This window comes from Catharus ustulatus, chromosome 29 (genome assembly GCF_009819885.2).
Source record: "Catharus ustulatus isolate bCatUst1 chromosome 29, bCatUst1.pri.v2, whole genome shotgun sequence".
NCBI lineage: Eukaryota > Metazoa > Chordata > Aves > Passeriformes > Turdidae > Catharus > Catharus ustulatus.
In genome coordinates, this window is record NC_046249.1 from 2,468,161 (window position 1) to 2,484,787 (window position 16,627).

The window sequence follows — 16,627 nt, forward strand, 5'->3', positions numbered from 1 at the left end:
ACGTGTGACACCCTCGTGACAGTGACAAGTTTGTGGCACTGACACGTTCATGGTACTGCCACCCTCATGGCACTGTCACACGTGTGACACTCTCGTGGTAGTGACAGGTTTGTGGCACTGCCACGTTCATTGTCACATGTGACACGATTGTGTCACGCTGTCACGCTGCCCATGGTACTGCCACACTCGCGTCCTTTGCCATCCCACAACCACCACATTGTCACTACCCCGTCCCAAATGCCACCTCTGTCACTGTCTCCTCCTGTCTTCATCCCTGTCCCTGGCCCTGTCGCCTCCTGTTCTCGTCCCCATCCCTGTCCCCCCTGTCCCTCACAGAGCTGGCAATGTCCCTGTCCTCATCCCTGTCCCTTCCTGTCCCTATCCCTGTCGCTGTTCCCACCTCTGTCCCCATTCCCATCCCTGTCCCCCTCCATCCCCATCCATGTCCCCAATCCCTGTCACTTATCCCTGTCCCTCCCTGTCCCTGTCCCTGTCCCTGTCCCTGACCCCATCCCTGTCCCCGCTGTCCCTGTGTCCCTCCCGGAGCTGGAACTGTCCCCATCCCTGCCCCCATCCCGGTCCCCGTGTCCCTGTGTCCCTCCCGCCGCTGGCACTGCCCCTGTCCCCCCGTGTCCCTGTCCCCATCCCTGTCCCTGTCCCCCTGTCCCCGTGTCCCTCCCACTGCCGGCACTGTCCCAGTCCCTGTCCCTGTCCCCCTGTCCCTCCTGCAACTGGCACTGCCCCTGTCCCCCCGTGTCCCTGTCCCCATCCCTGTCCCCTTCCCTGTCCCTGTCCCTGTCCCCGTGTCCCTCCCGCAGCTGGCACTGTCCCTGTCCCCATCCCTGTCCCCTCCTGTCCCCATCCCTGTCCCTGTCCCCCCTTGTCCCTGTCCCCATCCCTGTCCCTGTCCCTGTCCCCATCCCTGTCCCCTCCTGTCCCTGTCCCCATCCCTGTCCCCATCCCTGTCCCCATCCCTGTCCCCATCCCCATCCCTGTCCCCATCCCCGTCCCCGTGTCCCTCCCTGTGCCGCCACTGGCCCTTCCCGGTGTCCATCACCTCCCGGTCCCGCCTCCTTAGGAGGGATTTGGGGCTTTCCATGGCGACAGCTCCAAGGACAAACCCCCCCGAGTCCCCATGGAGCGGGGGACAGGCGCCCAGGGGGGGGACCGGGACAATTTGGGACAATTTGGGAAATTTGGGGAATTTTTTGGGGGGCGCTGAGCTCGGCTGAAGAGATTTCCCCCCTCGAGCCCCTCTAAAAATCCTGGAAAAAAAATCGGGATTTTAACCACCCTGCTCCCACCGCCTCGGGCATCGCCTGCTCTGCTTTTCCACCGGGAATTTGAGGAATTCCAGGATTTTTTTCGCCATCCCGAACCCCCGATCATCCTCGGCAATAAATGAGGTGAGCGGCGCTATTTTTTTATTTTTTATTTTTTTTTCCTCTCTGCGGTGCTGCGGGAATGTCCTGACGCCAAAGGTGCTGCGAGGGGGGTGGGGAAATGACCCAAAAATGCGGGAATTTTTCCATCGAGAAGGAAAAAAAAAATAAAATCGGGATGCGAGGGGGGTTTGGATGTTGTAGGAGCTGAGATTGAAATAACCTGGATTTGTCCAGGTGCGCCGGGGGAGGGAGGAGGGGAAGGACGGGGGGGATGGGGGGGATTTATCCTGGAAATGCAAGTTCAGGAAAAGCTCGGCTCGTGATGCAACGGCGGGGAAGGATTGCTGCGGGAGGGTCCCCAATCCCGCTGGAATTGCGGCTGGAATTTCGGGGAAAGCTGCCCGTGGTGGGGGGAGAGGCTGGGCTGATGCCAGATCCCAGATCCCAAAGCTTGATCCCAAAGCTTGATCCCAAAGCCTGATCCCAAAGCCTGATTCCAAACCCAGATCACAGTGACAGATTCCAAACCCAGATTCCAATCCCTGATTCCAAACTCTGATTCCAATCCCTGATTCCAGACCCTGATTCCAGACCCTGATTCCAATCCCTGATTCCAAATCCAGACTCCAAACCCAGATCCCAAAGGCTCCTGATTCCAGACCCAGATTCCAAACCCAGATCACAGTGACAGATTCCAAACCCAGATTCCAATCCCTGATTCCAAACTCTGATTCCAATCCCTGATTCCAAACCCTGATTTCAGACCCTGATCCCAAAGGCTCCAGATCCCAAAGCCAGATCACAGTGACAGATTCCAGACCCTGATTCCAATCCCTGATTCTAATCCCTGATTCCAAGCCCAGATTCCAAAGCCTGATCCCAAAGGTTCCTGATTCCAGACCCTGATTCCAAACCCAGATCACAATGTCAGATTCCAGACCCTGATTCCAACCTTGATTCCAATCCCTGATTCCAAACCATGATCCCAAACCATGATCCCAAACCCAGATTCCAAACCCCGATCACAGTGACAGATTCCAATGCCTGATTCCAGACCCAGATTCCAAACTTTGATCCCAATCCCAGATTCCAGACCCTGATTCCAATCCCTGATTCCAAGCCCAGATTCCAAAGCCTGATCCTAAAGGCTCCTGATTCCAGACCCTGATTCCAAACCCAGATCACAGTGATAGATTCCAAACCCTGATTCCAACCTTGATTCCAATCCCTGATTCCAAACCATGATTCCAAACCATGATCCCAAACCATGATCCCAAACCATGATCCCAAACCCAGATTCCAAACCCAGATCACAGTGACAGATTCCAATGCCTGATTCCAGACCCAGATTCCAATCCCTGATTCCAAAGCCTGATTCCAAATCTTGATTCCAAACCCAGATTCCAGACCGTGATCCCAAAGGCTCGTGATTCCAGACTCTGATTCCAATCCCAGATCACAGTGACAGATTCCAAACCCAGATTCCAGACCCAGATTCCAAGCCCTGATTCCAAACCAATTTCAAATCCAAATTTCAAACCCAGATTTCCAACCCTGAATCCCAACCCTGAATCTCAATCCTGATTCCAGACCCGGACCCCAAACCCAGGCCCCAAACCCAGATCCCAAACACTGATCCCAAACCCTGATCCCAGACTCAGATCCCAAACCCAGACCCCAAACCCAGACCCCAAACCCCGATCCCAAACCCAGATCCCAAAGGCTCTTTTGTGTCCCAAGGTTTCCATGTTTCCCAAAAGGGTGGAAAAGGGGACAGGTGGCCTTGGGGATGTTCCCTGTTCCTGTTCCCTGTTCCCTCTCCCTGTTCCTTTTCCCTGTTTCCTGTTCCTGTTTCCTGTTCCTTTTCCTATTCCCTTTCCTGTTCCCTTTCCCTGCTCCCTTTCCCTGCTCCCCTTTCCCAACCCTGTGCCACCCCCACGTCCCCTGTGCCACCCCCGTGTCAGGATCCCAATGTCAAGATCCTCTCAGCAGGATCCCAGGGCAGATCCCCCAGCTGGATCCTCCTGGCAGGATCCTGAGGTTTGATCCCTCTGGCAGATCCCTCTGGCAGATCCCTCAGCCAGATCCCTCAGCTGGATCCCTTTGGCTCCAAGATCCCTTGGCTTGATCCCTTGGCTGGATCCCTCTGACAGATCCCTCTGACAGATCCCTTCTGCTCCAGGATCCCTTGGCTGGATCCTGAGGTTGCATCCTTCAGCTGGATCCTGAGATTCGATCTCTCAACCAGATCCTGTGGCAGGACCCCAAGGTTGGATCCCTCAGCTGGATCCCTCTGACTCCTGGATCCCTCAGCTGGATCCCTTCGGCTCCAGGATCCCTCAGCTGGATCCCTCAGCTGGATCCTGATATTCAATCTCTCAGCCAGATCCCTTGCAGGACACTGAGGTTGGATCCCTCAGCTGGATCCCTTTGGCTCCAGGATCCCTCAGCTGTATCCCTTTGGGTCCTGCATTCCTCAGCTGGATCCCAAGATTGAATCTCTCCGCCAGATCCCTCCCCTGGATCCCTCTGGTGAGATCCTTCAGCCAGATCCTTCAGTCAGATCCTTCAGCCAGATCCCTTTGGCTTCTGGATCCCTCAACTGAATCCTGGTGTTGGATCCCTCTGGCAGATCCCAGGCTGGATCCGAATATTGGATTCCCCCCCAGCTGGATCCCTCGGGTGGATCCTGAGGTTGGATCCCTCAGGATCCCATTGGCTCCAGGATCCCTTGACTGGATCCCTCTGGCAGATCCTGGCAGATCCCACCTTGCTGCCATTCCCAGCCTTACCTGAAGGGCGCTGAACCCCCAAAATCCCAGCATGGGAATTCCTGAAATCCAGGAATCTGGGGGTCCAGGAATCCTGGAATTCAGGAATCTGGGAACCCAAGAATTCAGGAATCTGGGAATTTAGGAATGCCAGAATTTGGGAATCTGGGAATCTGAGGATGCAGGAGTCTGGAAATCAAGGAATCCAGGAATCCAGAAACCCAGGAATCCCAGGAATCTGGGAATCTGGGAATCTAGGAATCTAGGGATCTGGGAATTTGGGAATTCAGGAATCCAAGAATCTGGAAATCCAGTAATTCAGGAATTTTGGAATCCAGGAATACGGGAATTTGGGAATCTGGGAATTTGGAAATCCAGGAATCTGGGAATCTGGTAATCCAGGAAAATCTGGGAATCCAGGAATCTGGAAATCCAGGAATGTGGGGATCCAGGAATCTGGAAATCTGGGAATTGGGAATCTGGGAATCCAGGAATTTGGGAATTTGGGAATTCAGGAAATCCAGAAATCCAGTCATCCGGGAATCGGGAATCTGGAATTCTGGAATCTGGGACTGAGGCAGCTCTGAGGCTCTCCAGAGTCCCTGGATCTTTCTCCAGAGCCATCATTTTTCTCCCCATTTTTCCCACATTCTTCTCCCCATTTTCCCCAAATTTTTCCCACCTTTTTCCCCACATTTCCCCACAATTTCTCTAAATTTTCCCCCACATTTTTTTCCACATTCCCCCCCACATTTCCCCCTTACATTTTCCCACATTTTCCCCCACACTTCCCCCCCACATCCCCGCCCACATTCCCCCACATTTCGCCCCCCATTTTCCCCAAATTTTTCCCCACATTTCCCCATTTTCCCTCCCACATTTCCCCACATTCCCTTCATTTTCCCCCCCATTTTCCCCCAATTTTTCCCACCTTTTTCCCCACATTCCCCCCAATTTTCCCCCACATTTCCCCCCATTTCCCCCCCATTTCCCCCCCATTTCCCCCACATTTTCCCCACATTTTCCCCAAATTTTCCCCTAAATTTTTCCCCACTTTTCCCCACATTTTTCCCCCCATTTCCCCCACATTCCCTCACATTTTCTCCCCATTTTCCCCAAATTTTCCCCACATTTTTCCCCACATTCCCCCCACATTCCCCCACATTTCACTACATTTCCCCCACATTTTCTCTAAATTTTTCCCCACATTTCCCCACATTCTCCTCAATTCCCCCCCATTTCCCCCACATTTTTCCCACATTCCCCCACATCCGCCCACATTCCTCCACATTTCCCCCCCATTTCCCCCACATTTCCCCACATTTCCCCCCATATTTCCCCACATTTCCCCCCATATTTCCCCACATTTCCCCCCAATTTTCCCCACATCCCCCCCACATTTCCCCCGTATATTTTTCCACATTTCCCCACATTTCCCCCAATTTCCCCTCCAGGCACCACCATGCTGACCACCCTCACCGACGGCTTCCTCTGCTGCCTCCTGGGCAAGACTCCCAACTCCGTCACCCCTTTGGACACCGTTGAATCCCGCGACGGCTTCACCTTCCTGGAGGTCAAACCCGGCCGAATCCTCCGCATCCGCCACTCCGTCCGCGATTCCTCACCGACGGAACCCACGGAAGAACCGACGGAACCGCCGCGCCGCGCCGCCGTCCACTGCCGCCGCCGCATCACGCTCTACCGCAACGGCCAACTCCTCATCGAGAACCTCGGCGATTCCGACAACGCCGACCGCGACCAAGACGCCAACGCCGAGCTGGAAATCCCGGATCATCCCGGAATCCCGACCAAAGACGGCGCCAAACGTCGGAAACGCAAACCCAAGAAGGTGGTGATGGTGGATTGCGAGAAACGCATCACCAGCTGCAAGGGGACGCATAGGGATGTTGTTCTCTTCTTCATCCACGGTGTTGGAGGGTCTTTGGACATCTGGAAGGAGCAGCTGGAGTTTTTTGAGGGGTTGGGGTACGAGGTGGTGGCGCCGGATTTGGCGGGGCACGGCTGTAGCTCGGCGCCGCCCGTGGCCGCGGCGTACACGTTCTACGCGCTGGCCGAGGACGTCAGGGCCGTGTTCAAGAGATACGCCAAGAAGAGGAACATCCTGGTGGGGCATTCCTATGGGTAAGGGGGATGGGATTTGTCCCAGAAAATGGGAATGAAACAAATCCTGAGTTTGAGGGATGTATGGTTACCATTGTGTGGGATTTGTCCCATTTTTGCCCCATTTTTATGACATTGATCCCATTTATTCCCATTTTTTCCCCATCTTTATCTGATTTTTATCCCATCTTTATCTCACTTTTATCCCATTTTTATTGCACTTTTATCCCATTTTTACCCCATTTATCCCATTTTAATCCCATTTTTATCCCATTTTTATCCCATTTTTATCTCATTTTTACTCGCCTTTTATTCATTTTAAATCCAATTTATATCCCATTTTTATCCCATTTTTATCCCATTTTTATCCCATTTTTACTCCATTTTTCCCATTTTTCCCCATTTTTCCCCATTTTTATCCCATCTTTATCTCATTTTAATCCCATTGTTATCTCATTTTATCCCCTTTATATCCCCTTTTTATCTCATTTTTATCCTTTTATCCCATTTTTATCCCATTTTTATCCCATCTTTATCACATTTTTATCCCATTTTTTTCCCATTTCCCCCCATTTTTATCGCATCTTTATCTCATTTTTATGTCATTTTTATCCCATTTTTCCCCCATTTTTATACCATCTTTATCTCATTTTTATCCCATCTTTATCCCATCTTTGTCCCATTTATCCCATTTTTTCCCCATTTTTATCACACTTTTATCCCATTTTTATCCCGTTTTTACCCCATTTTTATGCCATTTATCCCATTTTTCCCCATTTTTTTCCCATTTCCCCCCATTTTTATCCCATCTTTATCTGATTTTATCCCCTTTTTATCCCATTTTAATCCCATTTTATCCCATCTTTATCTCATTTTTATCCCATTTTTATCCCATTTTTACCCTATTTTTACCGGGATTTGGAGTTCCTGAATCCCTGGGTTGTCTTCAAGAGATACACCAAGAAGAGGAACATCCTGGTGGGGCATTCCTATGGGTAAGGCAGTGTTCCAGAAATTGGGAATGACACAAATCCGGAGGTTTAGGGATGTAAGATTTGGCATTTTGTGGGATTTTTCCAATTTTTTCCCCATTTTTACCCCATTTTTACTGCATTTTTATGCTATTTATCCCATTTTTCCCCCATTTTTTCCCCATTTTTATCCCATTTTTATCCCATTTTTCTCCCATCTTTATCCCACTTTTATCCCATTTCCCCCATTTTTTTCGCATTTCCCCTCATTTTTATCCCATCTTTATCTCACTTTTATCCCCTTTTTATCCCATTTTAATCCCATTCTTATCCCATCTTTATCCCATTTTTATCCCATTTTTATTGCACTTTTATCCCATTTTTACTCGCCTTTTATTCATTTTAAATCCAATTTATATCCCATTTTTACTCCATTTTTATGCCATTTATCCCATTTTTCCCCATTTTTCCCCATTTTTATCCCATCTTTATCTCATTTTTATCCCATTGTTATCTCGTTTTATCCCCTTTTTATCGCACTTTTATCCCCTTTTTATCTCATCTTTATCCCATCTTTGTCCCATTTATCCCATTTTTTCCCCATTTTTATCACACTTTTATCCCATTTTATCCTGTTTTTACCCCATTTTTATGCCATTTATCCCATTTTTCCCCATTTTTTCCCATTTCCCCCCATTTTTATCCCATCTTTATCTGATTTTATCCCCTTTTTATCCCATTTTAATCCCATTTTATCCCATCTTTATCTCATTTTTATCCCATTTTTATCCCATTTTTACCCCATTTATTCTGGGATTTGGAGTTCCTGAATCCCTGGGTTGTGTTCAAGAGATACACCAAGAAGAGGAACATCCTGGTGGGGCATTCCTATGGGTAAGGGAGTGTCCCAGAAAATGGGAATGACACAAATTCCAAGATTTTGGGGTGTGGGGTTGTCATTTTGTGGGGGTTCTCCAATTTTTCCCCATTTTTATGCCATTTATCCCATTTTTTCCCCATTTTTCCCCATTTTTATCCCATCTTTATCTCACTTTTATCCCATCTTTATCTCACTTTTATCCCATTTTTAATCCCATTTATCCCATTTTTTCCCACTTTTTTCCATTTTTTCCCCATTTTTATCCCATCTTTATCTCATTTCAATCCCATTGTTATCTCGTTTTATCCCATTTTTATCGCACTTTTATCCCATTTTTATCCCATTTTCCCCCATTTTTATTCCATCTTTATCTCATTTTATCCCATTTTTTCCCATTTTTATCCCATCTTTATCTCACTTTTATCCCATTTTCCCCCTATTTTTATCCCATTTTTATCCCATTTATCCTGGGATTTGGAGCTCCTGAATCCCAGAACAGGAACATCCTGGTGGGGCATTCCTGTGGGTAAGGGGGATGGGATTTATCCCAGAAAATGGGAATGATAAAAATTCCGAGGTTTTGGGGTGTGGGGTTGTCGTTTTGTGGGGTTTCTCCAATTTTTCCCTGTTTTTACCCCATTTTTATGCCATTTATCCCATTTTTCCCCCATTTTTCCCCATCTTTATCTCATTTTTATCCTATCTTTATCTCACTTTTATCCCAGTTTTATCCCATCTTTATCCCATTCTAATCCCATTTTTACCCCATTTATCCCATTTCCATCCTATTTTTATCCCATTTTAATCCCATTTTAATCCCATTCTTTTCCCATTCTTAGCCCATCTTTATCCCATTTTTACCCCATTTCTATCCCATTTTTATCCCATCTTTATCTCATTTTTATCACATTTTTCTCCAATTTTTATCGCCCTTTTATCCCATTTTTCCCCATTTTTATCCCATTTTTACCCCATTTTTACTGGGATTTGGAGCTCCTGAATCCCTGGGTTCAAGAGATACGCCAAAAAGAGGAACATCCTGGTGGGGCATTCCTATGGGTAAGGGAGTGTCCTAAAAATTGGGAATGACACAAATCCGGAGTTTTAGGGATGTATGGTCACCATTGTGTGGGATTTGTCCATTTTTTTCCCATTTTTATAGCACTTTTATTGCACTTTTAGACCATTTTTATCCAGTTTTTATCCCACTTTCATCCTGGTTTTATCCCATTTTATATCCCATCTTTTATCTCATTCTTATCCCGTTTATATCCAATTTCTACCCCATTTTTATCCCATCTTTATCCCATTCTTATCCCATTTTTACCCCATTTATCCCATTTTTACCCTATTTTCCCCCATTTTAACCCCATTTATCCCATTTTTATCCCATTTTATTCCATTTTAACCCAATTTTAACCCCACTTTCACCCCATTTATCCCATTTTTATCCCATTTTATCCCCATTTCCCCCCCATTTATCCACTTTTTACCCCATTTCCCCCCATTTTTATCCCATTTTAATCCCATTTTTATCCCATTTTAATCCCATTTCACTCAATTTCCCCCCATTTATCCCATTTTTACCCCATTTCCCCCCATTTTAACCCCATTTATCCCATTTTAACCCCATTTTAATCCCATTTATCCCATTTTAACCCCATTTTAATCCCACTTTCACCCCATTTATCCCATTTTATCCCCATTTTTATCCCATTTATCCCATTTTATCCCCATTTCCCCCACTTTTCCCCCATTCCCCGAGCTCCTCAGTGCCCAGCTGATCCCAGCCAGGGCACAGCCAGGGCAGGGTCGGAATTAACCCCAGAAATCGGATTAGAGCCGGGATTAGGGCTTTAATTAGGGCTGGACTAACGAGGGGAAGGAGCCAGAGAGGGCTCAGGGACAGGGACAGGGACAGGGACAGGGATGGGACAGGGATGGGACAGGGACAGGGATGGGACAGGGATGGGGACAGGGACAGGGATGGGACAGGGACAGGGACAGGGACAGGGACAGGGATGGGACAGGGACACCTGGGTGTGACAGGGACACTGCTGGGGTGGCAGAGGGACATCTGGGTGTGACAGTGACACCTGGGTGGCACGGGGACAGGGACGGGGAGAGGGACACCTGGGTGTGACAGGGACAGAGCCAGGGATGGCACAGGGACACGGGCAGGGACAGGGACAGTGCCAGGGGTGGCACACGGACAGGGACAGGGACACTGTGCCAGGGACAGTGCCAGGGATGGCACAGGGACACAGGCAGGGACAGGGACAGTGCCATGGGACACCAGGACATGAGCAGAGACACCTCTCACTGTGCAAGGGGCAAATCCAGGGATGGCACAGGGATATGGCCAGGGACAGGGACATGTGCCACCAGCCCCAGCCACCCCACCTGTCACCTCAGTGTCCCCGTGTCCCCTCAGGGTGTCATTCTGCACCTTCCCAGGGCTGTGCACAAGGTGATCATGATCAATGGGGAATGGCATGGGGACAGGGACAGGGACATGGGCCACCTTCACCTACCCCACAGTGCTCCAACCTTGTCACCCCAGTGTCCCCATGTCCCCTCAGGGTGTCCTTCTGCACGTTCCTGGCTCACGAGTACCCAGAGCTGGTGCACAAGGTGATCATGATCAACGGGGATGGCATGGGGACAGGGACAGGGACATGTGCCACCAGCCCCAGCCACCCCACCTGTCACCTCAGTGTCCCCAGTGTCCCCTCAGGGTGTCATTCTGCACCTTCCTGGAGCTGGTGCACAAGGTGATCATGATCAACGGGGAATGGCATGGGGACAGGGACAGGGACATGGATGGGGACAGGGACAGGGACATGGGCAGGGACAGTGACATGGGCAGTGCCACCTTCACCTACCCCACAGTGCTCCAACCTTGTCACCCCAGTGTCCCCATGTCCCCCCACGGTGTCATTCTGCACATTCCTGGCTCACGAGTACCCGGAGCTGGTGCACAAGGTGATCATGATCAACGGGGGATGGCATGGGGACAGGGACAGGGACATGGATATGTGCCACCAGCCCCAGCCACCTCAGTGTCCCCATGTCCCCTCAGGGTGTCGTTCTGCACGTTCCTGGCGCACGAGTACCCGGAGCTGGTGCACAAGGTGATCATGATCAACGGCGGCGGCCCCACGGCGCTGGAGCCCAGCCTGTGCTCCATCTTCAACCTGCCCCCCTGCGTGCTGCACTGCCTGTCCCCGTGCCTGGCCTGGAGCTTCCTCAAGTGAGTGACACCTGGGGACACCCCTGGGGACACCCTGTGACACCCCTGGGGACATCCTGGCACTGCCACTCTGAGGGAGGGGACATTTTGTGGGGCTGGGGCCTCCCTTTCCTCCCTGTGCTGCACTTTCTGTCCCCCTGCCTGGCCTGGAGCTTCCTCAAGTGAGTGACACCTGGGGACACCCCTGGGGACACCCTGTGACACCCTGGGGACACCCCTGGGGACATCCTGGCACTGCCACTCTGAGAGAGGGGACATTTGGGGGGTTGAGGGCTCCTGCCCCTCTGTGCTGCACTGCCTGTCCCCCTGCCTGGCCTGGAGCTTCCTCAAGTGAGTGACACCTGGGGACACCCTGTGACACCCTGGGGACACCCCTGAGGACATCCTGTGACACCCCTGGGGACATCCTGGCACTACCATTGCTGGGGGATGGGGACAGGGACTGGATTTTTGGGGGTTGAGGGCTCCCTGCCCTCCTGTGCTGCACTGCCTGTCCCCCTGCCTGGCCTGGAGCTTCCTTGAGTGACACCTGGGGACACCCTGTGACACCCCTGGGGACACCCTGGGGACACCCTGTGACACTCCTGGGGCACCTTGGCACTGCCACTCTGAGGGAGGGGACACCTTGAGGGGCTGGGGGCTTGTGCCACCTCCCAGGGGATCCATGCTGGCACTGCCACCCTGACAGAGGGGACAGGGGGTGACTTTTGTAGCTCAGGGCTTGTGCCACCTCTCAGGGAACTCATGTCAGCAGTGCCACCCTGACAGAGGGGACAGGAGGTGGCTTTGGAGCTGAGGACTTGTGCCACCTCTCAGGTGACTCACCCTGACACTGCCGCTCCGAGGGAGGTGACAAAGCGCCTTTTTCGGGTTCACCCTTGGTGCCACCCCCCAAATTCCAGACTAACCTCACTCCCTGCTGTGCCAGGGCCGGCTTTGCCCGCCAAGGTGCCAAAGAGAAGCAGCTGCTGAGGGAGGGGACAGGGGGTGGCTTTGGAGGGACTGGGGGCTTGTGCCACCTCTCAGGTGACTCATGCCAGCAGTGCCAATCTGAGAGAGGGGACAAGGAGTGGCTTTTGAAGCTGGGGGCTTGTGCCACCTCTCAGGGGTCTCATGCCAGCAGTGCCACTCCGAGGGAGGGGACACCTTGAGGGGCTGGGGGTCTGTGCCACCTCCCAGGGGATCCATGCTGGCACTGCCACTCTGAGGGAGGGGACAGGGGGTGGCTTTGGAGCTGGGGGCTTGAGCCACCTCTCAGGTGACTCATGCCAGCAGTGCCACTCTGAGGGGACAGGGGGTGGCTTTTGGAGGGACTGAGGATCTGTGCCACCTCTCAGGGGGTCTCACCCAGGCACTGTCACTCTGAGGGAGGGGACAGGGGGCGACTTTGGGGCTGGGGGCTTGTCCCACCTCCCAGGGGACTCATGCCAGCAGTACCACTCTGAGGGAGGGGACACCTTGAGGGGCTGGGGGTCTGTGCCACCTCCCAGGGGTCTCACCCTGGCACTGCCACTCCAAAGGAGGGGACAGGGGGTGACTTTTGTAGCTGAGGGTCTGTGCCACCTCTCAGGGAACTCATGTCAGCAGTGCCACTCCAAGGGAGGTGACAAAGTGCCTTTTTTGGGTTCACCCTTGGTGCCACCCCCCACATTCCAGGGCCGGCTTTGCCCGCCAAGGTGCCAAAGAGAAGCAGCTGCTGAGGGAGGGCAACGCCTTCAACGTCTCGTCCTTCGTGCTGCGGGCCATGATGAGCGGCCAGTACTGGCCCGAGGGGGACGAGCTGTACCACGCCGAGCTGGCCGTGCCCGTGCTGCTGGTCCATGGCATGCACGACAAGTTCGTGCCCGTGGAGGAGGATCAGAGGATGGCGGAGGTACGGGATGTCACCTGGGGGGGGGAGGGAGAGAGGGACAGGTTCGGGTGTGGGACAGGGACAGGGGATGGGACAGGGACAGGGGTGGGACAGGGACAGGGATGGGACAGGGACAGGGATGGGACAGGGACAGCTGAGTGGGACAGGGACAGGGATGGGGACAGCTGGGTGTGACAGGGACACCTGGTGTGGGGAGGGACAGCTTCGGGTGTGGGACAGGGACAGGGATGGGACAGGGACAGCTGGGTGTGACAGGGACAGGGACACTGCCAGGGGTGGGACAGGGACAGCTGGGTGTGACAGGGACAGGGACACTGCCAGGGGTGGGACAGGGACAGCTGGGTGTGACAGGGACAGGGACGGGGGCAGCTGGGTGTGACAGGGACAGGGATGGGACAGGGACAGGGACAGCTTCGGGTGTGGGACAGGGACAGGGATGGGACAGGGACAGGGATGGGACAGGGACAGGGATGGGACAGGGACACCTGGGTGGGACAGGGACAGGGATGGGGACAGGGACAGGGACGGGGACAGGGACAGGGATGGGACAGGGGTGGGACAGGGACAGGGGTGTGACAGGGATGGGACAGGGACAGCTTCGGGTGTGGGACAGGGACGGGGATGGGACAGGGACACCTGGGTGTGACAGAGACAGGGACACTACCAGGGGTGGCACAGGGACAGGGACAGCTGGGTGTGACAGGGACACCTGGTGTGGGGAGGGACAGCTTCGGGTGTGGGACAGGGACAAGGATGGGACAGGGATGGGACAGGGACGGGGACACTGCCAGGGGTGGGACAGGGACAGCTTCAGGTGTGCCACGATGGGAGGGACAGGGACAGGGACAGGGGTGGCACAGGGACAGGGACACCTGGGTGTGACAGGGACAGGGACGGGGATGGGGACAGGGATGGGGACAGGGATGGGGATGGGGACAGGGACAGGGATGGGACAGGGACAGCTTCAGGTGTGCCACGACGGGAGGGACAGGGTTGGCACAGGGACAGGGACAGCTGGGTGTGACAGGGACACCTGGTGTGGGAGGGACAGATTCGAGTGTGGGACAGGGACACTACAAGGGGTGGCACAGGGACAGGGACAGCTGGGTGTGACAGGACAGTGCCGGGGTGGCATGGGGACAGGGACGGGGACAGGGACACGCCAGGGACACTGCACGGGGACAGGGACAGGGACACTGCCAGGGATGTCACAGGGACACCTGGGTATGACAGGGACACTGCCGGGGTGGGACAGGGACAGGGACAAGGACAGGGACACCTCCCACTGTGCCAGGGTGCTCCAAGCCCTGGCCAGGGACATTTCCTGGGAGGGGACAGGAGGTGACTTTGGAGGGCTGGGGGCTTGTGCCACCTCTCCAGGGGTCACCTTGTCACTGCCACTGCCAAAGGAGGGGACAGAGCAGTTCTGGTGTCACCTCTCAGGGGTCACCTTGTCACTGCCACTCTGAGGGAGGGGACAGAGTGGCATTAGGGGTCTGGTGTCACCTCTCAGGGACTCCGAGGGAGGTGACAGGGGATGGCTTTGGGGCTCTGGTGTCACCTCTTAAGGGGTCACCTTGTCACTGCCACTCTCGAGGGAGGGGACAGAGTAGCATTAGGGCTCTAGTGTCACCTCTCAGGGTCACCCCAGCCCTGCCACTCTGAGGGAGGTGACAGGGGATGGCTCTGGGGCTCTGGTGTCACCTCTTAAGGGGTCACCTTGTCACTGCCACTCTGAGGGAGGGCACAGAGTGGCATTAGGGGTCTTGTGTCACCTCTTAAGGGGTCACCTTGTCACTGCCACTGCCAAGGGAGGGGACAGGGGGTGGCTCTGGTGTCACCTCTCAGGGGTCACCTTGTCACTGCCACTCCGAGGGAGGGCACAGAGTGGCTTTAGGGCTCTGGTGTCACCTCTCAGGGACTCCGAGGGAGGTGACAGGGGATGGCTCTGAGCTCTGGTGTCACCTGTCCCGCTGTCCCCGCAGATCCTGCTGATCGCCTTCCTGAAGGTGATCGACGAGGGCAGCCACATGGTGATGCTCGAGTGCCCCGACACGGTGAACACGCTGCTGCACGAGTTCGTCCTCTGGGAGCCCGACACGCCCGACGGCGACGGCGACACCAAATGAGAGCCAGCGCCAGGCCAGGACACCGGGCCGGGACAGCGGGGACAGCGGGGACAGCGGGAGCTGCCCCGGGAGAGGCGGGGCCGCACGGCCCGGTTTGAGTCCCCGGGCCCGGTTTGAGTCCCCGGGTCCGGTTTGAGTCCCCGGGCTCGGTTTGAGTCCCCGGGTCTGGTTTGAGTCCCCGGGCCCGGTTTGAGTCCCCGGGCCCGGTTTGAGTCCCCGGGCCCGGTTTGAGTCCCCGGGTCTGGTTTGAGTCCCCGGGCCCGGTTTGAGTCCCCGGGCTCGGTTTGAGTCCCCGGGCTCGGTTTGAGTCCCCGGGCCCGGTTTGAGTCCCCGGGCTCGGTTTGAGTCCCCGGTTTGAGGAGGCTCTGCCGGGAGCCAGGGGAGGCTGCGGGGATGGTCCCCAACCTGGGGACACGGGGGACATTGTCACAGCTGGTCCCCAACCCAGGACATTTGTCACAGCCTGTCCCCAACCCTGGGGACAGAGGGGACGTGGCATGGTCGGTCCCCAACCCCGGACATTGTCACAGCTGGTCCCCAACCCTGGGGACACATGGGACATTGTCACAGCCGGTCCCCAACCCTGAGGAAAGAGGGGACATGGAATAGCCGGTCCCCAATCCCGGACATTGTCACAGCCAGTCCCCAATCCCGGACATTGTCACAGCTGGTCCCCAACCCTGGGGACACGGGGGACATTGTGACAGCTGGTCCCCAACCCCGCGAATGGAGGGGACATGGCACTGCCGGTCCCTAACCCTGGACATTGTCACAGCTGGTCCCCAACCCTGGGGACAAGAGGGGACACGGCACGGCCAGTTCCCAGCCCTGGGGACACGGGGGACATGGCATGGCCGGTCTCCAACCCAGGACATTTGTCACAGCCTGTCCCCAACCCCGGGGACAGAGGGGACATGGCACGGCCTGTCCCCAACCCAGGACATTTGTCACATCTGGTCCCCAGCCCTGGGGACATGGCATGGCTGGTTCCCAACCCTGGGGACAATGGGGACAGGCGGTCTCCAACCCTGGACATTTGTCACAGCCGGTCCCCAACCCTGGACATTGTCACAGCCAGTCCCCCACCCCGGGGACAGCGGGGACACGGCGCAGTTGGTCCCCAAGCCCTGACATGCCACATCTGGTCCCCAACCCCAGCAGGACAATGTCTCACCTTGTCCCCACACCTGGACATGTCACACTTTGTCCCCACACCCGGACATGTCACACCCTGTCCCCCAGAC

General features: G+C 54.4%; 1 protein-coding gene across 1 annotated transcript; it reads left to right on the forward strand.

Moving 5' to 3' along the window:
- The first annotated feature begins 1,065 nt into the window (after positions 1–1,065).
- ABHD8 (abhydrolase domain containing 8) lies at positions 1,066–16,627 on the forward strand. The gene is made up of 5 exons (XM_033082401.2): positions 1,066–1,406; positions 5,611–6,298; positions 11,211–11,381; positions 13,038–13,254; positions 15,240–16,627. Exons 2-5 carry the CDS (start codon positions 5,619–5,621, stop codon positions 15,381–15,383), a joined length of 1,212 nt encoding a protein of 403 aa, XP_032938292.1. The 5' UTR covers positions 1,066–1,406; positions 5,611–5,618; the 3' UTR covers positions 15,384–16,627.

Bases quoted from the DNA above. Each gene is read 5' to 3' on its own strand.
- ABHD8 (XM_033082401.2), top strand. From the start codon at position 5,619: ATGCTGACCACCCTCACCGACGGCTTCCTCTGCTGCCTCCTGGGCAAG. The intron at 6,299-11,210 runs GTAAGGGGGATG...ATGTCCCCTCAG, and splicing joins CTGGTGGGGCATTCCTATGG to GGTGTCGTTCTGCACGTTCC. The intron at 11,382-13,037 runs GTGAGTGACACC...CCCACATTCCAG, and splicing joins CTGGCCTGGAGCTTCCTCAA to GGCCGGCTTTGCCCGCCAAG.